Source organism: Equus przewalskii, chromosome 8 (assembly GCF_037783145.1).
Source record: "Equus przewalskii isolate Varuska chromosome 8, EquPr2, whole genome shotgun sequence".
NCBI lineage: Eukaryota > Metazoa > Chordata > Mammalia > Perissodactyla > Equidae > Equus > Equus przewalskii.
The window spans coordinates 47,976,156-48,001,654 of record NC_091838.1 but is presented as its reverse complement, the minus strand read 5'-3'; the positions used below and the strand labels follow the sequence as shown (position 1 = coordinate 48,001,654).

At 39.2% G+C, this 25,499-nt stretch overlaps 1 protein-coding gene across 22 annotated transcripts; it reads left to right on the top strand.

Annotated features, from left to right (window-relative positions):
- Positions 1-6,271: 6,271 nt before the first annotated feature.
- On the top strand, positions 6,272-24,092 carry PABPC1 (poly(A) binding protein cytoplasmic 1). 22 transcript variants are annotated; one of them, XM_070631888.1, is made up of 17 exons: positions 6,272-6,689; positions 7,263-7,416; positions 7,527-7,755; positions 10,930-11,123; positions 11,328-11,443; positions 13,512-13,651; positions 15,260-15,354; positions 15,664-15,801; positions 16,002-16,097; positions 19,306-19,578; positions 19,799-19,889; positions 20,481-20,591; positions 20,683-20,837; positions 21,417-21,501; positions 22,042-22,172; positions 22,728-22,821; positions 23,645-24,092. In XM_070631888.1, exons 3-16 carry the CDS (start codon positions 7,563-7,565, stop codon positions 22,818-22,820), a joined length of 1,911 nt encoding a protein of 636 aa, XP_070487989.1. In that variant the 5' UTR covers positions 6,272-6,689; positions 7,263-7,416; positions 7,527-7,562; the 3' UTR covers position 22,821; positions 23,645-24,092. The 22 variants fall into 22 exon arrangements, with proteins under 22 accessions (XP_070487989.1, XP_070487978.1, XP_070487977.1 ...); XM_070631887.1 differs by having other exon boundaries at positions 6,352-6,689; positions 7,260-7,416; XM_070631893.1 differs by having other exon boundaries at positions 6,366-6,666.
- Positions 24,093-25,499: the final 1,407 nt, after the last annotated feature.

Genomic DNA, 25,499 nt, shown 5'->3' with positions numbered 1-25,499 from the left:
AAACCAGCAAAACCCTTGGCTGCTGAAGCAGAGCATGCAAACTTAACCACTCGGCCAAGGGGCCAGCCCCAGTCAAGTTTTATAGAGAACTTGGCAATATATTCACTAAGATTTTTAAAAATCCATACACAGAGGTAAATTCAATAGTGTTAATGTCATTATTCATTCTTTAAGATAGAGATTCTCTTGTCCATTTCTATATCTGCAGAGTTTCAAGGTTCTTAACATATCACTCAGTTAAGCTATATCGAATGAGTGAAGTATATATCTGTAAATATATATACACAAATTAACATTTTTTTAATCCCCAACCCAGAATAGTTGTCTGTTAGTCACCTACCAGAGACCTCAGTTTGAAAGTGACTTCAATCTACCTTTTCTAAAAAGCCCACTGATATTTGAGATATGTTTCCTAATGTTTCCTATAGCCTTATGTCAAATTCAGCTCTCAACAGAAATACCTTTGCTGGATTGTAATTAGTCATCATTAAGAGTTGACCAAAGAAAAACATCCACACGAAAACTGTTCCCGCATTTTTTGTAAAATCACTAAGACAGTTGCCCAAATTTCTAGAAAGTAAGCTCCATGAGGGCAGAGACTTTACTTGTTTTAATATTTTATGTGCAGTGCCTGAAAGAGCATACACTGTAGGCCTAAATGAATATTTGATTTGTAGAAAATGAATGAATGAATTCTATAATTTAATGTCCTTTATATAAAGAACTACACAATAAATTCTGTTTAAGATTTACCATAGGAAAAATGTCTTCCTGAATAAACTGGTGTGCTTTTTTTCATTAGACACTAAGAACTTGTTTTCTTTGACTTCATTTCCAGGAAAATAAAAGTGGGACCATTCCAAGAATAACTTAATTGGTCTCCCTTTGTCTCTCCTCTTTTAAATGCAATACTTTTACACTGCCCTAGAATTACCTTCCAATAAACCACAAGGCCACAAGATTAGATCCCATGCTCCCTTTTCATTCAAGCTCCAATTTGTTTTTCCAATACTCAAGCCCTAATCTGTTTTTCCAATACTTAAGCCCTAATCTATTTTTCCTTGTACTTGCCCCTGTCTCTTACTCTCTCATTTGCCTTTACCCTCTTCTGTCTGCCACATTTTAGCCTTGGTATTTTGTCATACCCTCAACACATCTTGCTTATTCCCACCTCCATGACATTCCTGATGTTATTTTCTCCACCTTACAATGCCCTTTCGTCTTATTATTCCAAGTACTGGCCCCCCTTACTTCCCAGATCAAAGACCTCATCCTTTGAACTTGTACTGTCTATGTTTAAATCAAAGTTGTTTGACTTCTTTAAGCCTTAGTTTCCTTGTTGGCAATACTGTAGTTTCACACCTGATAGAGTTGATGTGAGGAGGCATGTAAATGCTCAATAAATATTAGTTCTTAATATTAATAACATTCTATTTGCTTGAAATGTATTTTTGTTCTTTATACCTTAATTTATGTACTTAGGTTATTTGTGCCTTAGGAACCATGGTCTTAGAGTATAATGCATTTCAAATTCTCACATTGACCTCTCCCCACATAATCTACTCCCTAGATGGGCAACTGACTTGTTAGTTTTGTCGTGTTGTTATTCACCTAATGTTTAACATTGTCTCAATGTAGCCATTGCATTTTTCTGTTCTCCAGATTAGTTTAGGACAGAGACAGTTGTATCTTTTGTATGTCTGTATGTATACATCTCTCTTTAATACTTCTGTCATGAATTTGAATTTAGTGTCTGCCAAATCGACGTGTGGTTATATTTATAGAAATAGGAGTTGCTCAATAAATGGTAGCACTGTATGTTATGTAGTTTAAGTTTACATATAGTATCTTATTCAGGTTTCACAATAATCCTATCAGGTAGGTAATGGCATCCCTGTTGTTATCATTATAACAAATACACTGGTTTAACATGGGTGGCTACACCATTAGAAGAGCACATTGTAGGAAACCTAAGTATTCTGAGATTTCTCTGAGTTTCATACTCTCTTCTACAACAAAGTCATTAAATACCCTGTGTACATGTGTTTGTGTTTAAGTCTATGTTTATGAGCCTAATTGGGTCTCTATTTCAGGATCTATGTCTTCTTACTTGGCAGCCATTTTCTCAGAACTAATGTCATGTTACATCATCTGACACACAATGTGAGAACCAATTTTAAACTCTTTTATAAATCCCTTTCTTCATTCTTTTTTTTTCTTTTGAAGATTAGCCCTGAGCTAACATCTGCTGCCAATCCTCCTCTTTTTGCTGAGGAAGACCAGCCCTGAGCCAACATCCGTGCCCATCTTCCTCTACCTCATATGTGGGACGTCCCCACAGCATGGCTTGTCAAGCAGTGCCATGCCTGCACCTGGGATCCAAACCAGCGAGGCCTGTCCCGCCAAAGCAGCACACGTGCGCTTAACCACTGTGCCACTGGGCCAGCCCCTCTTTCTTCATTCTTGGTTAGTATGAGGAAACTACTTAATGTATATGGAAGAAAACATGAATTCTGAATGGGACTCTTATTATAAAAAACCCTTCTGATCATGGGCATGACAATTTACAAATTTGAGTAGGCACTGTATTCCTCACCAACCCAGCAAACCAATGAAGTAGATTGTTAATCTTTTTAGAGGTTGTATAGTTTGGGTCTTATCATGGATATTGTTTAATATTTCTCTATTTCTAGGATGTACAGAAAGTATTTCTCTTTAGTTTGGAATGAGCTGCTATATTCCCTTATTATTCATGTCAGATATATCTCTCAGCATTACCTAAAGATCTTATAAGGCCAGTCAACTTTAATTTGTCATACATTACTTGAAATACTATAAATATTCTGGAGATATTCTGAATATATCCTGGATATAGCCTGAAAAATTATTTATAAATCTCTAGTGAAGTTCAAGTGAACAAGTTCTCTGGAGAACTTTACAGTTTATTTGCTAAGATAAAAACACATTAATTGAATGATGTTGATGTCATTAGACTTTCTTAGGCAGCCACAGTGAGATGCTGCACATATAAAGACATTATTCTGTCCCATAGCTTGCAATCTAAAATTAGATATACACAGGCAAGCCAGATAAACACAGACAGCAATTTTTTAAGACCAAAAAGAAATGATGGGAGAGAAAAATGAGAACAGTGAATCAAAAAGTCAAAGGGAATTGAAAAATATTCTACCTTCTGCCTTTTATTTGCAGCCTTAATGACCTCTGTCAGAAGCGATCATACCATTAAAGTCTAAGGAGGGAGCTGTCTGATAGCCCCTGAAGAGTCACAGAACATTAATGGGCTTGCCATTGAATAGTGTCCTCAGCTTTGGAGGTCCAGAAACTCCTTTTATCCAGCTGTCCTTGTTTGTTCCTGCTTGCCTGACTCTGGGTACTAAAGTCTACCACCACCAAGCTCAGCGCTGGAAATGAGCACCTAGCTAATATGTTAGGAAATACTCCCTCCAGTAGCCTGTGAAGTTTAGAAGTAGCGCACTGCAGCAGGCCAAGCCGTCTGGACTTGAATGCAGCCCTAGGTGCCCATGTGAACTTCAGGTTGAGATCTCCCTATTAGCCCCCATCCCGTGTGGTCAGTCCACAAGCCTGGCTGGTCTTTGCCCCGAGGTTAGGTTAAAAAAAAAGGCACCTTCAATATGCCAGGATTCATGCTCTGTGGTAGGAAAATAGATAAATAGGACCTGGGCTCTCTTTTGGAGCTTACAACTTATTTGGGGAGACAGCTCATAAACACACTATATTAATATAATGTAGTAAATGTAGAGGCAGATGGGTGGTCAGGGTAAAGCCCAAAGTAAGGGTACCCAGTCTGTTCTGGTGGTCAGGGAAGGGTGACGAGGAGACAAGGAATAGTCTAAGAGCTATGCAGAACCAGAGAGTTGTACCCAGAAGCCAAGAGAGTGTGCCAAAAAAAGAGAGGGAGGAAAACAGGGTAAGATTATGCAGATATCAAGCAAAATGGACCTGAAGAACGTCCATTGGGTCTGTCAAGTAGAAGAGGGCCCATTGGCGATGTTGACACGGCAGTTTGAGTGGAGGTAGAGATAGAGACGAAGAAGGCATATCATAGTGGGTTGAGGAATTAAGGAGACACAAGAAGTAAAAATAAAAAACTTGGCCGTGAAAAGAGGTGAATTAAAGAGGAATATGTCATTAAGGGAAAGTTTGTTTGTTCTGATTTTTGATCAGAAAGACAGGTTTCTAATCTGAGAGAAAGGAGCTGGTTAGAGATAAAGACAGGTGATTGATGGATCAAGGGAACAGGTTCTGGTTCCAGTTCCAGATGCCACTCCTGTTCCCTCCTGAGGTAGCCTCTGACTCCCTCTCCTCATTCTACTAGCTGCCTCCCCCCAGGGATGGACTTTGCTTTTAGTCTGTCTTGCACATTCTCAATTGTACCTCCCTAAAATATGACAATGATATCCATTCAATGTCAAGACCCACAGCTGCATAGAAGTCCTGATGACCAGCTTCCTTCCCAAAGTATTTATTAATCTACAAAGGACTGATAGACCTTTCCAGTGAGTAGAATACTTCAGTCTACCATCCAGAGCATCCACTTCCTGTGTCAAGGTACCCTCAAGGCTCAACTATTAATTGGATGTATCAATTGGGAAATTGCTTGTTCAAAATGGATTTATAATAAAGAGAAGCATTTTGAGGGTTATTTAATTCAGGCTCTAGTGAAACCTGAAAGTGCTTTCTAGTGACTGGAGTACTGAAACCCACCCTAGACAGTGCTTGCCAAACTCTTGCTCTCTGACAAAACTTTCTAGACTCCAAGCAGACCTTTTTTTTTTTTTTACCTTTGTTACTTACAATCGTGTTTTAGTGAGGTCCACCAGAAACTGTACCCTCGTCTTCCTCTACCGGAAGTGTATGATAAAGCCCCTGGATAGATCATCTTAGTAATTCTGCATGGTTTGGGGTGGTTTTAACTCTTGGTGTAATCTAATTTCCAAATTATTGGAGGTGATCTCTGTTCACCTTCTTTATTGAGTATACGTCTTCTTTTATCCCTGTTTGGTTTTTCTCATTGTCTCTGTTCAGCTATTTAATCAAAATACTAAAATGAAGTCATATTTTCTTTTAATAATGGAATTTCCCACCCTCTTTTTTTAAGAAAACAAATTTAGAATCTAATAGAAAATTGTCTATTAGACAGCCAGATAAATGCTGGGATTGGATGTTTATTATATAGATTTTAATGTTTATATTTATATGGTTACCAGAGAGCTCATCCTAAGCCTCTTGAGGACAGAAATTTTTTTGTCTGTCACCTATCTTCCTTATTTACAGATACTGCCCTTTCCACTTGGTAGGCATTCTATAAATACTATATTGATGGAGTGATTTTAACCACAGAATTCTAATAGATTGAATGATTTATCATTTAGTAATAGATGTGTCTTCCTAATGCACAGTCCGAAGTTTTGCTCTTTTGCCTAAAAAAGTACATGAAGCAAAATGTTTTTCAAAAATATTATCCTCTTCCCACCAAGATGGGACAAAATACCGCTTAGCTGGGATTTTGCTGCTTTAAATTTTAATTAAATGAGAATAAAGTATCCAGTCCACGCCTGGCAGTATATTTGGCATGCATTAAAGTTTTTTGAATTAAAGAATGAACTGGGCAATCATTTAACTTGAAACTGTTCCCTTAACAGTAAAATAAAATTATTACTACTTGCTCCGTCTCCCACACAAGATTGCTGTAGGGAACAAACTACAGGATGTTTATGCAAGTGCTTTAAAACTGTAAAGCACATTACTACTTTAAAGTGGGAATTTGCAGGTTGACTTAAAGTCATTCCTATTAACTGGTATTTTTTATGGCTATCAATTCATAAATTTAGCATTTCTATTAAAGCCCACAACTTATGCACAAAATTGTTTTAAAGACTTGTAACGGTGCATTTGGACTATTCCTAATTTTGCCTGGTTGCAAGTCTGTGGTGCCATGCACGACAGTGACAGACTCGAAGGAAAACATTTTTCTCCAGTTCTGTTTTCTACCTCAAAGAACTTTCTGGCAGAAATAGCACGAATCAATGAGTCCAACCTAGCATCTTAATAGTGATCACGATACTTTTAAAAGGAAAGCAGACAAAGACCCCAAAACAGCTTTCCCAAATTAAAGCCACTTTGACCAACGACAGCGTCCAGTGGAAAGACCCAGGAAAGTCTGGGCCTCGAAAACCAGAGGACAAGGAGCCCAAGGACCCCTCCCCTCCCCTCTCTCTGCAGCACCGCAGGACAGCGACCAGGGTCCAGTGCCAGGACGGTTGGGGTTCGCCGAGCGGGAGGCAAGACCCGCGGCCAGTTGGGGTCAGCGAACCGCGGCCGTTGGGGACTCCAGCTCCCAGCAGGCACCGCTTCGGCGGCCGACGCGCGTGGCGGCGCTGCCCGCTGGGACTCGTAGTGCGGTCCGGGTAGCAGAAAGGGGGAGCTAGCCCTGACTCCTTTCGCGCACGTTTCGGAAACTGGGCCTGGGAGCGACCCCGCCGGCCCACCCGTGCCCGGCGTCCCGCGGGGCGAGCGGAACACAGCTGGCTGCGGCGGGAAAGCGGCGCCGCACGTGAGCGGTGCTTAGCGCCGAAGAACCCGGAAGCCCCGCGCACCGCCCACCGCCTACCGCCGCGGTGACGGGTTAACGCTTCTCCGGGGCGGAGGTGGGGGCGGGGTGTGTGGATGAGAGGCCGTCCCACCCGACTCCTCCCGGAGCCGCGCGCGAGCCGTCCCGCCCTTCCCCCCCCACCCCGGGCCCTACGCAGCGCGTGCCCCGCCCCCCGGCAGCGGCGCGTGCGCAAAAGCCCCACCCTCCGCCCCAGCCCCACCCCCACACCCGCAGCAGCCGCCGCCGCCTCTCTCTCTTCCTCTCTGCTCTTTCCTCCTACTGTTTTCTCTTTCCTCCTCCCCTTCGCCTCCTTTTCTCCTCCTCCTCCGGCGCTGACGCTCGCGTAGGGCCTTGGCGTCAGACGCGCGGGGGGCGGGGCGAGTGCGGCGGTGGGTATAAGTAGAGGGTGCAGGAGGCGGGGCTTCCCCTTCTCCCCGGCGGTTAGTGCTGAGAGTGCGGAGTGTGTGCTCCGGGCTCGGAACACACATTTATTATTAAAAAAATCCAAAAAAAATCAAAAAAAATCTTTTAAAAAACCAAAAAAAAATTTACAAAAATTCCGCGTCTCCCCCGCCGGAGACTTTTATTTTTTTTTCTTCCTCTTTTATAAAATAACCCGGTGAAGCAGCCGAGACCGACCCGCCCGCCCGCGGCCCCGCAGCAGCTCCAAGAAGGAACCAAGAGACTGAGGCCTTCCCTTTGCCCGGACCCGACACCGCCACCCTCGCGCCCCCGCCGACAGCCAGCAGCCAGCGGCAGCGGATCGTCCCCGTTCTGCGGCCGTTGAGTAGTTTTCGATTCCGGTTGATTTTTGTCCCTCTGCGCTTGCCCCCGCTCCCCTCCCCCCGGCTCCGGCCCCCGGCCCCAGCACTCGCTCTCCTCCCACGGAAAGGTCGCGGCCTGTGGCCCTGCGGGCAGCCGTGCCGAGATGAACCCCAGCGCCCCAAGCTACCCCATGGCCTCGCTCTACGTGGGGGACCTACACCCCGACGTGACCGAGGCGATGCTCTACGAGAAGTTCAGCCCGGCCGGGCCCATCCTCTCCATCCGTGTCTGCAGGGACATGATCACCCGCCGCTCCTTGGGCTACGCGTATGTGAACTTCCAGCAGCCGGCGGACGGTGAGAGCCGGGCCCGGCGGGCGGGCGGGCGGGCGGCCATGAGGCTTCGGCGGCGGCGGCCGGCGGGCTAGGCCGGCGGGCCCGGGGGGAGGGAGCGGGAGGGCATGTCACCCCCGAGGGTCGGCGGGGAGAGGATCGGGCGCCCAGACCCGGTTCCCCATGCCCGCGAGGACCAGCGCAGCCGGCAGCCGCACGCCGCTCGCACGCCTGGCCACTTCCTCTTTTGCGACCATTTTCTCGGCCTCAGCCGCTCTCAAACTTTAGGGTGATGACGCGCCGGGAGGGTGGGTGAGATTGGGTTCTTCCAGGGCCCTCTCGCCAGCAGCCACGGGATTCTGGGGCGTCGAAGCGGAGCCTCTTTCCGTGGTCCTGGGTGGAGGCGCACCCACCACCCGGGCCTCTCGCCGGTGCCCCAGGACCGGGAGGAAGTGCAATTCGGTGCTCGAAAAATACCACGTGTTGAACCCTGTAACCTCGCAGGCCCGAGGCCTGTTCCTGTTCCTGCTACTGGCCCAGTCGCCTGGGGGAGCCACAGGGCCTTAGAATAAAGTTAAGATGGTGATGTGGTGGTGGTCCTCAGGTTTCGGATTCCATTCGTAATGACTTGTCAGTGACTGATGGTTGTAGATATGTAAATTACCTATGAAACGTCTTTTGGGGTTTTCCCCTAGTTGAGGCATTTCTCTTTCTAAGCTTAACAGCAGGGTGGGAGGATGGGATGTGGAGGATGACCCTTTGAAGGCCATCGTTTTCTCAGGCGATTTAGATCATTTAAGTTTTTTTCTCACATTAGTTTGGTAGTACTGGTAATTTGTTCAGAATGTTATTATTTCCTTTGTGAAATAGTTCTCATGGTTTGAGGGGTTTCACTTAAAAATGGATTCACCATCTTTAGCTGTAAAATGTTACTTGTGAATGTATCGTGGACCTGGACTGTTAGACTTAATGTGGTATTCCAATCTTTCAGTTTCTTTATTTTTAAAGTAGTCCGGAATATCCATAAATCGTGGGGAATGATTAAGTACAAAATAGTAGAGGTCAGAGTTACCTTGAATTTATGGGGGGAAAAATCCAGCTAACTTTGTATTTTTGTTTTGAAGTTAAACCGTTCACAAAACAAAATTTGGCAAACGTAAAATACGTGGCCTAGTGAGTTGCCAGGAGTTTTCTTTATATCTGGATCGATTGACTTCCAAAAGTCAGCTTCACTGGATTTTATGGCCCACTTTTTTCCTTTTCTGGCTGCTTGAAAACATAGCAAATATTACAAAATATAAGGAATTCATTTTTATTTTTGTAGAAAAGGCCTTAAGGTGGAATTCAAACATTTATGTCATTCAGTTGATTCAGTAAAACTTAGGTTACTTAATGACTAGCTATTCACTAGGTGAAGTTGGTATTGAGGTTTTTGGGTAGGCAGACTCTTGAGTGACACTGAGCCAGAAGTTGTAAAGCTGCACTGCAGGTTTCCTGCCCTTTTGTTCTGTAAGCAGTAGCTCCAGATGTCACTGCGGAACAGTTCTTCCCAACTCTGGACAGGATTTATCACTGAATGCAAGATGAAGTAAGATTAGGGAAGGTAACTTCAGAGGCAGGTAATCACAATCTGAAGAGTTGACAGAAAACTTGAACAAATTCTAGAGACCATAAAATGGTAACTTTTGAAAGTGGCTGTTATTCTTTTTAACTTAATTTTAATTAACAAAAAACGATTTTTTAATTTCTTGGGATTTGCAAAGTTGAACTTGAGGTTACCATGGTTACAGTACACTATATATTATCGGTCTATACCAGTAGACCAGTACTGTAACTGTTTAAAAGAAGATAGCATTTTCCATCTTCCATTTATTTGGTTTCTATATGTACAAATTACTCTCTTTTCCAAATAGCTTTTTCAGTGGTTTTCTTTGTCTTTTTTCCCCTAATTATTGCTACGTTGATGGACCTGGAGAATAGTTTCTGAAAGTGACCAGTTTCCAATTTAACAGGAAGGGGTGATTCATTCAAAAGAAACTCAGGCAAAATCAGCTAAAAAAACGAGGGGAGCTGAGTAGGTGTGGTCAGTTGATAGTGAGCTGACAGCTGATTGTCACTGTCTTCTAGAAACTGAGACTTTCATCATTTATAAAAAGCGACTGGAAGATTTGTCCTCTCAGTAACTTTATCGTTGTTATGTTGGCATGGAATTTGTGAAAACTGGTGTTTCAGGACTTCAAATGGAGTATGTTTTTCCCTTTAGAGACTAGTCTTTTTTTACTTAGGATATATTTTTCCATTTAGAATCTCAACTTCTTTAAAGTGTTTTCTTGGTGATACGGGTGCACGTAATTCAAACCTTCATGGACTCTGAAATCATGAGGTAGATTTTGAAATTTCTACCACTATCTAGAAATAATTGGTTAAATCATCAGTTTATTAAGTAAATCGGTGATCTAAGATAAAGTTGATTTCCTTTGTGAAAGAAGCATTAATAGTGAATTACGAATATTGTAGACGTAGTGTTTCAGAAGTTCTGTGTTATCCAGCTAAGTATGCCCAACTGCACATTAGCTTTTGAAGGCCTAATTCAAATCCTGATCTGAATGGATATAGCCTTTCATTTTCTTATGTGGCAATGGGAAGTTGTCCCATGAATCACTGAAATCTCAATAATTCAGGGATTTTTTTTTTTTAAAGAAAATGGACTGATTTTTGTATAACATTAGCAGTGATAAGCAATGAAATGACCAATTTGGGCAAGTAATAGGGAAGAAGTTAAAATGCTCAAAATCCAGAAGCTACTCTCAGCCTGTGGATAATCTACAGTTCCCTAATGTCTTTTACATTGCTGGTTAAGCAGATTGTGAAGGGAAATCTTGGTTTTATGTTGACTGTGAACAAAAAGGTGCTTTTAAATTTGATGGTAATTTAAGGAAGAAATTGTTTCAGAAATGAATTAATAGCAGTCTGTCACCCGTTACCATGTGGAACATTTGGTGTTTCTGATTTTTGTCTCCTGTTTTGCATTATACAATTTAACTCTAGGCTAGTGTGTGGTAAGGTCCAGCCATCTTGAAGTTTGAAGAGGTGGAGAAATGGTGTGTCCAACCCCTCCCCCTGCAATAATGTGCGTACTTTTAAGTAGGCTGTAAAAGTTTTGAAGTAATATTCACTCTGAAAATGTCCTTCCTGCAGCGGAGCGTGCTTTGGACACCATGAATTTTGATGTTATAAAGGGCAAGCCAGTACGCATCATGTGGTCTCAGCGTGATCCATCACTTCGCAAAAGTGGAGTGGGCAACATATTCATTAAAAATTTGGACAAATCCATTGATAATAAAGCACTGTATGATACATTTTCTGCTTTTGGTAACATCCTTTCATGTAAGGTAAGCAAAAATGTGACAAATACACATTTGTAGTGTTTTAACTACTTGTGGTTTATTCCTTAAAATAGCAACCGTACCATCTGTTAATGGATATCCTTATTTCCCAAATACCCAGGTTAGGTGACTAACAAGTTATCTCTGAACACTTGAAAAATGCTAAATCAGTAGCAAGTAATGAAAAATTGGTATACATTTTTTCCTTAGGTGGTTTGTGATGAAAATGGTTCCAAAGGTTATGGATTTGTACATTTTGAGACACAGGAAGCAGCTGAAAGAGCTATAGAAAAAATGAATGGGATGCTTCTAAATGATCGCAAAGTGTAAGTATAAATATTTAATCCTACTTCAAGTCTGTTTTTAATAGTTAATATATTTGTGCTCTTAAAGAGATACTCCTAAAACACATCTTGGTAGAGTTTGTAATTGACTTTTCTCCACATTTTAATGTAACATACAAAGATCAGTGAATTAGTATAATTGGTCAACATTCAGACCAAAAAGAAAAGATAGAAGATAGGTATATTGGAATATAAAGCTTTTTCAAAATAAGTGCATCGTTGAAAAACTAGGAATCCAGATGAACTTAGTCATAATTCCTGAGGTAGTAATTAGCCCATTTTACATTTGAGGAAGTTGAGGCTAAAATAATTTGCCTATATTTACGTGCTGGTATGACAGATGAGCTGTGGTACAAGCTCAGTGGTCCAAGTTCAGAGCCCAGGGTGGCCATACTGCTGCAGTTTATTGATGGAGTTTAAAGGTGTTTTTTTTCCTTTTGTTTTTTATGACTCCCTTCAGCCATTTAAAGATAAAGCAGAATTAAACCTGAAGTCTTCATGATTAATCTTTCCTGAAATAAACTTGTTCTTAAAAGTTGCAAACTTTTAAAATATTGTAACACTGAGAAAATCTCTATAAGACTGTTTCTACTTCAAGTTTTAAAAATATAGATATTATGAGTCCAAGGAAATGACAGATCTTAAGTTTTTTTATCCTCAGTGCCAGTGGATTTTGCTTAATTATCTGGGCAAATTCAGCTGTAAGGTCATATTGTAAATGATCTGCGAGTTCATGTTGCTTGTGTACATTGCAATGATAGCATGCAAATTGGGTTTGGTTATCCTTATAAGTCAACTGCATCACTCTTAAGGTGTGGTTCTCGTAAATCACTGCATCAAGTGATGTGGTCAGTCTGTACATGAAGGGGTCATTATGCACATGGGCTTGAAGTATATGTCAGTTGCATGATTAAGAAAAGACAAGACTGCAGTATGTAAAGAACCCCATATAAGTCTAAAAACCAGCAACTCCTCAGTATGAACAATGTTTTCAAAGGCCAATTCTTAGAAGTAGTACATCTTTAAATGAGAAATATTTATCATTAGTATTTGCAGATCAAAGTATCTTATAGTTTGCTTGTCTGCAGTGCTTTAGGGGGGAAAAAATGTCCACCACTGGTTGGAGTCTAGATTAAATAAAGACTTGATTTATTGCTGTTTTGAGTATAAGATACAATCTTTTTGGAAAACAGTTTGTATGGATAAACTTAAGATCCTTTATATACCCTTTGAATTACTATGATTTCTGTAATTCTATCCTAAGGACAAATAACAAAGTCTCATAAAGTTCCAGCATTGTTTACAAAAGCAGAAGGTTGTGATGTCCATGGTGGAATATTATGCTCCCACTGAGAACATTTATAAAACTAATAGCATGGAAAAGAACCACCATATGGGTGGCTGGTGGTTTAAGGAAATAAAATCATTGGTATCTTCATTAATGTTCCTAAACAGAAAACAAAAGACATACTAAAAGTCAATCATGGTTTGGGTGGGATTATGGGAGATGGTTTTTTAACTCTGATGTATATTACAATAATCTTTAATGACACATGCACTACTTGGGAAAAACTAAATTTTCAGAACACTTTATGTTGGTAATGTGGCAAAGAGAGTTATGCCAGGCTGTTGTATGTTAGAGTACAGAATTTGGAAATTTAAATTTCTGTTTTAGGAGTTTGCAAACAAAGTGCAAGAGCCTCTTTGAAACAGCAATGATGAAAGCTTTTCTGTCTTTCATTGGTGTGGTGTATGTATCCTCCCACTCATTTGTATCAATAGGCATGAACTCTTTCACCCTAGGTTAGCTAGAGGGAAGGGAGAGAAGTGTGTATTAAGAAATATGCTCCTTTGTTGTGATTGTAGTTAAGAGGTCTGTTCTTAAGATATGCTTTCATCTTCAGTTAAGGCCCTGTTTCTGTTTTATAGTGTGCTCTTTATTAGAGATTCTGAAATGATCAGCAACAATTAACAAAATCAATCATCAGGCTTGCTTAATCTGAACTTCATAAAATAGAACTAATTTTATAGTCCTTACATATTTTATTAGATTTGTTGGACGATTTAAGTCTCGTAAAGAACGAGAAGCAGAACTCGGAGCTAGGGCAAAAGAGTTCACCAATGTTTACATCAAGAATTTTGGAGAAGACATGGATGATGAGCGCCTTAAGGATCTCTTTGGCAAGTTTGGTAATGTGTCTGAATTAAATTTTTACAAAGTTCTGGGTAACAGCTCAATGTTAGTTTTGGCTAATACTTTGTACTGAAAAAGTAAATGAAATGAGACTTAACACAGTACTTAATATTTGTAGTTCCTGGATTAAGCTACTGATAGTGCATTGTACTACAAAGTAGCATGAAAATAGAATTCTCACTGGCTTAAAGGTTAGTAGCATTGTATTAGCACAATAAAGGTGTGACTCTGTGCATAGTTGGAATAGACTTTAAAAGGTTTTGCTACATTAAGAAATTGTGCTGAGTTTAAGCTCTTAAAGATCCTATCTCATCAGAGGCATACATGTGACACAGCCAACTTAGGTCAGAGTCCAGTCTTTAATTATGGGGTAGGAAAGCTGGTCAGCTTTAGAATATTTGGCCAGTCTGAGTGGCATCATGTTTGAGCAGTTTGAAACCAAGACTTTGAAAGACAAAGCCAAAGATCCAGATTTTCTTGTGATGGTATCTCCCTCTGATGGCCTTCTGGATCCATGGGATTTTAAACTGTTTTCCTGCATTTCAAGTTAACTTCATTAAAGTTTAAAATAAGTGGCTTTTTGTTGAGCACTTAAGATGGTAAAGAATAAGGAAATCTAATACTTTTCTATTGCTAAGCTAGCATGTCATATCGAACCTTTTACTCGTTTGAGCAAAATATTTGTCATTTTGTACAAAGATATAAAGTTGTGTGAGATGAAGAAAATATGTGACATCGCGTCTCACATCTTACTCCAAATTCTCTTTAGTGACTGGCTTTTGTATGTTTTATCCTTCTTGCTCCTTTTTTACTAGAAGCTATTTCTAAAGTTGGATATTGTTAACCGCTTATCCCAAATGAATAATGCTATGTGAGCTGACCACCAATAATGTAAATTTGTCAAATATCTTCTTGGCTGCTTTGCATAACAGAGATTGGAAGTGCACAGCCTTAGGACAAGAGGCACATTCAGAAGAAACAGTTTTTCTGCCCGTACATCTTCCAGATTCTCTGTAATCAAATGTGATTTTTAACCTTTTTTTGCCCCAGCTACCTGAGATAACACCCACCTCAGTTAAGTGTCTTTTTCACTTTGAGAGGGTGGGGGTGACATGTGCCTTTAGAAACAAGCCATCTCCTCTGGGTGATTGTGCTGTGTCTTTCCAAGGCTCAAACTCTGTATTCCTCCCATTCCCTGTTGGAAATCAAGTGGACCAAAGGCTTAAGAATCTTATTTCTTAATTCTGGTGTCAAGAAAAATCAAATCATTGGCTAAAAAAATGCAAATGTTTTGTACTAATGCTAAGAATAAAAATTCATCTTTTTCCGTTGTCTAAAAACATCCTTAAATGGAAGGAGGAATGTTTCAAAGAGTAGAATATTTATTTAGCTTCTTAGTAGAAATAAAGGGACTTCGAAGAGAATATTTAGTTGCCCGTTTCAGGTGGGGGTGGTTAGAGGAGGAATAAATTTCTGGAGGCTTGGAATTTTTTTTAATCTCCATTTTAGTTTGTTTCATGGCTTTGTTTTTGTGTGTTGAAATTTGAAATGTATAAACTAAATGTATGGAGTATCTTTGAATCATTCAAAAAATTTTTTTTTAGGACCTGCCTTAAGTGTGAAAGTAATGACTGATGAAAGTGGGAAATCCAAAGGTTTTGGATTTGTAAGCTTCGAAAGGCATGAAGATGCACAGAAAGTACGTCTTAAATATACTAATAAAAGGCACTGTGGATTTCCTGTGTTTTGTAGTAGGAGGGGGAGGGATGTAAATCTGGGTTGCTCTTGCATTGGCTATTTCACACGTTCATCTTTACATGTGTTGTTGTGAATTATTTGTATCTTACATGTTTGAGAGTATAAATTGGAAACCTATGTTTTCCCAAAATCTCAGTTTAGTTTTTGTGATGGGTCCGTCTTTATCTTTCATAAAATCTCACAGATTTTCTTTGTTGTTAAACTTCTATATTTGCAAGTTGGTAATTAAAATTTTTGTGATTTCTGTAAGGCTGTGGATGAGATGAATGGAAAGGAGCTCAATGGAAAACAAATTTATGTTGGTCGAGCTCAGAAAAAAGTGGAACGGCAGACGGAACTTAAGCGCAAATTTGAACAGATGAAGCAAGATAGGATCACCAGATACCAGGTTCGTTTTTAATTGAGCAAGCAAAATAAGACAGGGGTGAGGAAACCCATTTTATGATCATATCAGTTACTGTCAGGTAACTGGAGGGTTTGAGGGGGAAAGGAGAAGACACACATGGGATAAAATAATAGGAAGTGTCCTTAAGTTCCGCTATGGTTTTCTTAGTCCTTTTTCTACAGTTTTCTGTTCTTTTTTTTTAGGGTGTTAACCTTTATGTGAAAAATCTGGATGATGGTATTGATGATGAGCGTCTCCGGAAAGAGTTTTCTCCGTTTGGTACAATCACTAGTGCAAAGGTAAAGCGTATGATGCTTTTTTCCCCCCCAAGATTTGGGAAAAATTCATGTGGATGTATGTATAGAAATTTCACGTTAATATACCTACTGGAATGTTTTTATGATTTGTAAATGAATAATCAAAGCTTTTTTTTCTTCCAAAAAAAATGTTTTCGTTTTTCTGGAAATCAGGTTTTTGCTTCTTTACTTGAAAAACTTATATTCAAATTTGAAGTGGATATTGTAGCCCAATTGTTTATTTTTGCAGATGGCAAGTTCTGAATTCTTTCCTGAGGAATGTGGCATTTAATGACCATAGTTAGTGATTGATCCTTATGTGATATGCACTGTTCTATACTCTGTTAAACTAGTTTTTTTTCTGGTCAAAAAAGGCAGTTTATTATGGAACTAAAATTGTTAGTATTGGGCTAATCTGTGTTGACAGTTCATTCTGGGGAATCAGACTTCAAGCTCTCTGGCAGCGAAGATAGAGATCACATTTCCTTTTGCTTGAAATCAGAAGTTAAATACAACAGTAGGATTCTAGTCTAAATTGTGAAACTTTGATTTAAGAACCTTTGCTCTAGGTGTTTTTTCTGGTGTCCATGGTCCAAGAATCCCTCCGTATGTAAAGTTTTGTGTATATGTATGTTAGGGGTGGGAGGAGTGTCAAACTTTCATCAGATTCTCAAAGGAGTAGAGGAAAAGTTAAAACTGAGTGCTCTTGAATGACCTCATGGCTGATCTTTCTACTCAGCTTTTCCTGACAGCCACATTGACAGAAGCAGCTTCTGTGATAGTGAGGAAATGTTAGGGGCAGAGTAGATGAATACAACTAAAAATGCAGGGGATGGGATTGCCTTGTGTTTCAGCCTGTGCTTTTTTAAGAGTCCTGGAGTATGATAGGATTTATTCCTGAGTGTCTTCATCCTCAGTATGTTCCCTGAAAGTTGTTTAAATTGAATATTGTGCATCAGGTTTTTAAAAAATGTATAAAGCATGCATGTTTTACAAAGGAAACTTTGTGGATCACAGTATCACTGTTGGCAAGGAGGTGAGAAGTTTGGCAAGAATTTATTCTAGAGGAGAGGTCGTTATGTTAATTTAACAATGCTTGCCCAAAAAACAAACTCATCAAGGCAGAAAGTAAAAAGTGCAAGGTGACATCCCTCTTCCCCATTTTCCGGCTCCAAAAGGAGTTTGAGTGCCTTCCCAGATGATTTTCATGCTTGTCCAAACGCTTGTTGTATATGTATAAACAGGTTTTAGAAAACAAGATCATACTATACATATTCTGCAGTTTGCCTTTTTACTTAACAGTAGATCTAGATACATATTTATTTCAAGCATTTTCTCATTTTTCTTCTAAGGGCTGAATATTCATGGTATAGATGTACCATAACTTATTTTACTGTACCTGTACTGATAAACATTTGGGTTGTTTTGCATATTTCCGCTGTTAGACCCACCGCTCTAATAAACATTCTTATACATCTTTGCACACATGCCAGTATTTCTAAAGTTCTAGAATTGAAATTGGTGGTTAGTGGGTATTTGCATTTAAAATTGATAGAAGCAACTTGTCCAAAAAGGCTGAAGAAATTCCTAATTTGTCAGTTTAATAAAAAGTAGAATACATCTTTTCAAATGGTGAAAGGGTTTTCACATGTTTACTAGTTTTGCCTGTTCTTTGCATATTTTTATATTGGCATTGGTTATCTTTTTATTGATTTAGAGTTTTATGTCAGCCCTTTGGTTTATATTGCAGATATTTCTCTCAGTCTTTCACTTAGGTCTTTGGGGTCTGTCATCTTGGATTTTCTCTGTATTTTTGGATTTTACTTTAAGAGTCTATCTGGCCATTGGTTTTTCAGTGTGATGTGAATAAGAGATTTGACTTTATTCTTTTCAGTTGTCCTAATGTACCACGTACTGAATATTCCAAAGTCCATCGTTTCTCCACTATTTTAAAATACTAACTTTAACATCCTAAATTCCCATAATTGCATGGTTATGTTTGTGGACTCTAGTTTGTTTTTTTAATTATTTATTTAGATATAACAGACATTATATTAGTTTCAAATGTACAACATGTAATGCTTCAGTGAACCTTGTAACAACATTTGGTGGTCCCATAAGATTAGTACCGTAGAGCCTAGGTGCATAGTAGGCTATACCATTTGGGTTTGTGTAAGTATACTCTGATGTTTGCACAGCGACAGAATCACCTAACGATGCATTTCTTAGAACATATCCCCATCATTAAGCAACACACGACTTGCAAAATGATCACAACAATAAGTCTAGTTAACATCTATCACCATAGTTATAAATTTTTAAGATCTACTCTTAGCAACTTTCAAATATAGAATACAGTATTAACTGTAGTCCCCATGCTGTACATTACATTCTCATGACTTATTTTATAGCTTTGGAGTTTGTACATTTTAACTCCCTTTACCCATTTCTCCCACCCCAACCCCTTCTGCCTCTGGCAGCCACCAATGTTTTCTCTGTATCCACAAGCTCAGGGGTTTTTTTCTTTAATTTGTTTGGGGTTTTTTGTTATTTTTGGGATTCCACATATAAGTGAAATCATTGGACTCTGGTTTTTGCTGTTTTGTTTGTTCCTCTGCCACCAGCATCCTGTTCAGTATAGCTGTAGATTTAGCATGCTTACATATTGCAGGGCCAGTGAGGCAATCTTTGCAGTCATTGGCAGCTTCCTTAGGAATATTGTTTATACCCCCCATTTATGGCCATTCAGTCTTGAATGTGAAATTTTTGTTTTGAAACGTGCATAAGATTCACCTGCTCCCTCCCCCTCCCCCAAATAATAGTAAAGCATCTTGTCAGCTTGAATAGTCAAATTTTAATTGTGGATGCTTTCAGTGATACTGAAGAGTCAAATTTAGTAGGCCTTGAATGTATTTAGATATTTAAACCTTAATATTGACAATCTGGTATCTAATGGAATATCTAAAATCTTACCAAAGCTGCTGTTGTGCATGCACCCTTTTACTTCCTCTTTTGCTTGGCTAGGATAATGCATGTGTGTAGCTTGCCCTTAATATTTGGGTATTACAGAAAATTGTCCAAAGAATGAAAGCATTAACAAGGTTTAGTTATTTGAGTCAATGGCCATAATTGACTAAATAGTAATGTTCTCCGTTTTTGTGCCTCCTTCTGCCATTCCATTAACCTTGTTTAATTTTTTTTCTTTTAATAGGTTATGATGGAGGGTGGTCGCAGCAAAGGGTTTGGTTTTGTCTGTTTCTCCTCCCCAGAAGAAGCCACTAAAGCAGTTACAGAAATGAACGGTAGAATTGTGGCCACCAAGCCATTGTATGTAGCTTTAGCTCAGCGCAAAGAAGAGCGCCAGGCTCACCTCACTAACCAGTATATGCAGAGAATGGCTAGCGTCAGAGCTGTCCCCAACCCCGTAATCAACCCCTACCAGCCAGCACCTCCTTCAGGTTACTTCATGGCAGCTATCCCACAGGTAAGTTTTAGAACAAATACCTCATGAAGATTTTCATGTTTGGTCATATTTAGTGTTTTGTGCCAAAAAAATAAAGCCTCAAGATGAAAACATTGAGAGACGTGAATTATGATTGAATTCGAAAACACGCTTAGTGTGTGTGGACCTGCTAAATGTTTTAGAGATAACTAGTTGATTACTTGCTTTTTCTTTAGCTGACCCATTTGTTTGCTTTCTCCAGACTCAGAACCGTGCTGCATACTATCCTCCTAGCCAAATTGCTCAACTAAGACCAAGTCCTCGCTGGACTGCTCAGGGTGCCAGACCTCATCGTAAGCCTTTTGGTTTTCTTTTGATTAAGGTTGAGAACTATTTGGACTAAAAATATGTGTGAAACAATACTAACTGTTGCTTTTCATAATTTATGGCTGTAGTGTTCATTTTTGGGATTCTAGCACTTTATAAAAAAAAAATCATAAATGCTTCACCATTCTTATTGACATAGTAATTTCTATGCTAGCTTGATTTTCCTCTTTGACAAGTTTGAGAATGGATCTAACTATTAATTTAATGTTTAGTTAGGCAGTAGTTTTATAAGTTCTTGTTCGTATATGAGGATTGGGGTCCTGGGATTTTCAGCCTTGCCCTGCGGAATAGTGCTGTATCGCAGGAACACTTGGAGCCAGGTTCATAGGCCATGTTCAGATATTAATAAGTACTTGTCCTCCTATGAATGAATGTGTTTATTTACTCATGATCTGGTAAGTCTGGGGAAATAGCAGGTGTGAGACTAAGCTTTAAAAGATGGTATTTGTATTTGGTCACTTTCAGCCCTTTCTGCAAACCTCAGCTCTAAAAAAGCAGCATGAACACTTTTCAGTGAGTTCTTCCCAATTAATGTACATTCGTATCTTTAAATGTAGCATTCCAAAATATGCCCGGTGCTATCCGCCCAGCCGCTCCTAGACCACCATTTAGTACTATGAGACCAGCTTCTTCACAGGTTCCACGAGTCATGTCGACACAGCGTGTTGGTGAGTCTTAACCCTTCCTATAAAAATTGATCTCCAATTTGATATAGCAAGGTGAAAGTACGAAAATATGTTCGTTTGTGTTTTTTTTTAGCTAACACATCAACACAGACAATGGGTCCACGTCCTGCAGCTGCTGCTGCTGCAGCTACTCCTGCTGTCCGCACCGTTCCGCAGTATAAGTATGCTGCGGGAGTTCGCAATCCTCAGCAGCATCTTAATGCACAGCCACAAGTTACCATGCAGCAGGTATGAATTAAATGACTTTGTAAAGGTGACAGTCCTTGATTGAAATCAAAAGAATTGAAGACACAGCTGTATGATATGAGAGCTTAAGCTATCTAGAATATTTGTTTAATTGATGTCTCATTAATTGATAATATGTAAAATTATTTTATTTGCCTTATACTATAGGAATTAGACGAGCATTCTATAGTCCCCATCTTGAATTACTTGTGTGGTTTGAGAGTTTTGTTTGGCCTAGTTATAGGGAAGAAAGAGTGAAGTAAAGTTTAGTTTGTGAGATTTGGCTTACCCCCCCTTTTTTTTTTTTGACTCTGAGACCAAAAGTGTCATCGATCATAATAGAAATACGGTTCCAAAGAATACTCCAGGTAAAAAAGGAAATGAAATACGCCATGTGGTTGTAGTTCTTGAGCATACAGGTGTTAATAGCTACCTTAGGCTGCACTTCTGATTCGCTCAGCTTCCCTGTGTGTGTTTAGGTTGCAGTCTTGATCGCTTCGGAGGTTTCTCAGGGATGACTGTATTTGAACTTGCCATAACTTCTGTACTTGAAACTTAGGAATTTTCTTATTATATTTCTAGCCTGCTGTTCATGTACAGGGTCAGGAGCCTTTGACTGCTTCCATGTTGGCATCTGCACCTCCTCAAGAGCAAAAGCAAATGCTGGGTAAGTGCTTTTGTCCCACCTAGTCAGTTACAGGGAGACTGGAAAATAGGAAGACACTTCGACCTCATTTGCACCTAGAAATGATGACCAGGGCTGCAGCATTGATCTGAATTGCCATAATGACTGTGATGGCCCAGTTTTCTCCTTAACTAATCAAACACCTGGAAAGCTATGAAGAAAATGCGTTGTTCTTGATGGATAGGGTAATAGGACCCCGCCACAATTTTGGAAGAGGGAATTTGACCCAAATGGGGAAACAGCTTTGACTTTGCCTGAGCACAGATTTAACAACTTAATAGTAATGTGGCTTAATTTCACTTTTTGGCAAACTGATACTGCCAGGAATTAATTGCCTTGTGGTGGATCTTAATCTATTTTATAACAGTCTTCCCACAAAAGATATATTGAAATGGTAGATTATGGGTTACTGTATATTTGCTATATACAAAAGTAAGCTTCTTAAACCCTAGTTTTAATACAGTAGAATGCCTTTTACAGAATTTTTTTATTGAAGGAGTTTTTTAATGTTTTTGTTCCTAGGTGAACGGCTCTTTCCTCTGATTCAAGCCATGCACCCTACTCTTGCTGGGAAAATCACTGGCATGTTGTTGGAGATTGATAATTCAGAACTTCTTCATATGCTTGAGTCTCCAGAGTCTCTCCGTTCTAAAGTAATTTATCATTTATCTAGCATCCTCTTACATTATGATTCCAGCGCTTTGTAGGAACTTAGTTTTATAAGTGCTTTATACAACCCACTCACGTTTCTAAAAGCTTTATAAATATTGTTTTTAAACCCTAATAACCTGTGGTGGTGTTATCCTCATTTTATAGGTGAGGAAACAAGCATAGAAAGGCTGAGTAATTTGCCCAGTGCTCACCCACACAGCTAGTACATGGCAGAGCTTGGTTTCAAATCCAGTCAGTTTATCTCCAGCATCTGTGCTCTCTTAACTGTGCTGCTGCTTTTTTGGAGAAAGATGTTTGCTGATATTTCTTAGTATTTCTTGGACTTTTGGTGGGGAGAGAGTAAGATGTACAAGAGGGTTCTTCTAGAACGGTGGTGGAATGGAACCCAAAAGGATATGGATACACTTGGAATGTTTTTTTGATAGTTCTTTCCACTTTCACCTGAGGAAAGGAATTTGCCTTTGTGGAAGTTTTATATTGTTAATTTGAAATTCTTCTAGTTATTCCTTTTCAGAGGCAATTTGTTCTTTTTTTAGGTTGATGAAGCTGTAGCTGTACTACAAGCCCACCAAGCTAAAGAGGCTGCCCAGAAAGCAGTTAACAGTGCCACCGGTGTTCCAACTGTTTAAAGTGAGCTTTCCGTCTGGTGTTTTAAGCTTGTTTTCTTAATCCTTATAACAGTTTGAGTATATTTTGAGACATAGCAAAAATTCATTTTACCATTGATCCAAATGTATTGTAAATTGTTCAAAGTAGAAATATAGAGGAGTTAAATTTCCCGTTACCCTGCTATTGACTTGAATATTTTGAGTCAGAGCACTTTCAGACATTTTGTATAGTAATTGGTATGAAATGGCCTGTGACAGGGCTTGGCTCTTTGTGTACTTATCCTCAGAGGGTTTTCATAGCACACGCCTTTTCTTGAGTGGCAGCAGTGACTGTTGCTGTTCATTACTCCTGAGAAATGAGGTGATAAAGCAGGGTCGCCAGAACTAGGGATTGGCCAAGCTTTTCTGTAAAGGACCAGACAGGAAATACTGCAGGGTTTGTGGGCCATGTTCTTTCTGTTGCAGTTAACTCTACACTCTTAACAGTGTGAAAGCAGCCGTATGTAAACAAATGGGTGTGGCTGTGTTCCACGAAAACTTACAGAAGCAGGCTGTAGACTAAATTTGGCCAAGGGCTTTAATTTGCTACTGAAAAGTGCCAGTATTAGTCTTATTTTTCTTTTTTGTTGGTTTTGGGTTGTTTTTGAAATAGTTGCCATATAACGTGCAAATTTAAGGTGTACATGTTAATGTGATACATTTGTATACTATAATGATTGCCATTATAGCAATAATTAGCACCTCTGTTATGTTACTGAGCAATCCTTTCTTTTTAGTGGTTGGAATCATTAAGTTCTAATCTCTTAGCAAATTTCATGATTATAATTTTTTTTCCATGTTTACAGATTGATCAGGGACCACGAAAAGAAACTCGTGCTTCACCGAAGAAAAATATCTAAACATCGAAAAACTTAAATATTATGGAAAAAAAACATTGCAAAATATAAAATAAATAAAAAAAGGAAAGGAAACTTTGAACCTTATGTACCGAGCAAATGCCAGGTCTAGCAAACAGAATGCTAGTCCTAGATTACTTATTGATTTAAAAACAACAAAAAAACCACAAAAAAATAGTAAAATATAAAAACAAATTAATGTTTTATAGACCCTGGGAAAAAGAATTTTCAGCAAAGTACAAAAATTTAAAGCATTCCTTTCTTTAATTTTGTAATTCTTTACTGTGGAATAGCTCAGAATGTCACTTCTGTTTTAAATAACAGAACTGATAATTGAGCAAGGAAACGTAATTTGGATTATAAAATTCTTGCTTTAATAAAAATTCCTTAAACAGTGCACAGTGATGTTATGCTGTTTTATTTCTCTTTGGAATTGGCTTGCGTGAATAGGTGATAAGCTGGAATTGGCATAATTGGCATTCTTTCATGAAAAAGGTACTGTTATGTAAGTTTCAGGGGTGTCTTGGTTTTATGGAAAAGAGGCACAAGACAATTCTTCTAATGTGTTTTATGAATTTAGATTTCCACATGAATTCTTGAACCATCTAAATGGTTTTGAAGATGATGCCAGTTTATGACTATATTAAGGTTTCTAGGCTGGGCGGTAACTTAAACCCTCATTTATATGGTATGAAACAGTGACAATAGCTACTCTGTTGGAGAGGAGGGTATAGATAATATATCTAGTCTTTCTTTGGTATAATTTTTATATTGATTGTCAAAAAGTTAGGATTAGTTTTAAGCCTTATTTTTTAAGCGTCTTTTGATAGTTGATGATTGTGACTTCACCTCAGTATAATGCCTTATCCAAAGTACTTTTGAAAAATGAAGATTTAGGGGTTCTACCTGTAGAGAATGGATTTAGACCATCAGGCCGGGGCCCAGTACGTCTGCATAATAAAACAGTTATCCCTCGCAATTTGAATGCACTTTTGAGAATGGCCTAGTTTTAATCTCTATTCCGTCCTATGTATACTACTGCCAGAGTTAGCTTTGTAAGTTGCACCTCTGGTTATCTTATCACCATGCTAGAATTCTCTCAACACCAGCTCTCTTGCCTTTGGGAGCAAATAAAATCATGGCTATGATAGTGTCAGCCCTCCCTGCTTGCTGAAGCTTTATAATGCCTCTGTACCTGGAATGCTTCGCTCTTTTGAAACTGAAGATACACACATAAACTCCACCTCCCTCCTACCCCATGGCTTAAATCAGTGCACCCAGTAGGCATTCTAAGGATAATCCTGTGTTTTACATGACCTACCCTCTAAGGGGCTGACAGTTTACGGAGGTGAACACAATTTCTGAGTAACCGTGAATGCTTTTCTTCACTGCTTTGGGAAGGCAGAGAAGTATTTACCATATCAAACTTTGAATACAAAATGGTTCAATCTTTGAGATTTCAAAGGAGCAGACAAGTTTGAGACACCTTAATCTAGAAGTTCCCACACTTAAAAACGATTCCAAGATTTATAGTTGCAGATAGGGTTTGCACAGATAGTAGCTTTCTTTATATGTTGAGTAGTTGGAATTTGGTATTTCTTTTATGAAATGAAGATAAATCATCTCCATTGTTCTTGAAATGTCTTCATCTTAGGTATGGCAAACTTTCGTGACTGTTGAGAGGAGCCAACGAAACTGTAAAGTTGTCCTTTGTAATCTGCAAAATTGATTTAGGGAAAAAAAAAAGTTGATCCTCATTGTTTGATGATTCTGTATTTGCAAATTCACCTACTCATTAAGATTT

Excerpts from the sequence above, each read along its gene's own strand:
- PABPC1 (XM_070631888.1), top strand. The coding sequence starts at position 7,563 with ATGAACCCCAGCGCCCCAAGCTACCCCATGGCCTCGCTCTACGTGGGG. Across the intron at positions 11,124-11,327 it reads GTAACATCCTTTCATGTAAG|GTGGTTTGTGATGAAAATGG; the intron begins GTAAGCAAAAAT and ends TTTTTTCCTTAG. Across the intron at positions 20,592-20,682 it reads CATGTCGACACAGCGTGTTG|CTAACACATCAACACAGACA; the intron begins GTGAGTCTTAAC and ends GTTTTTTTTTAG.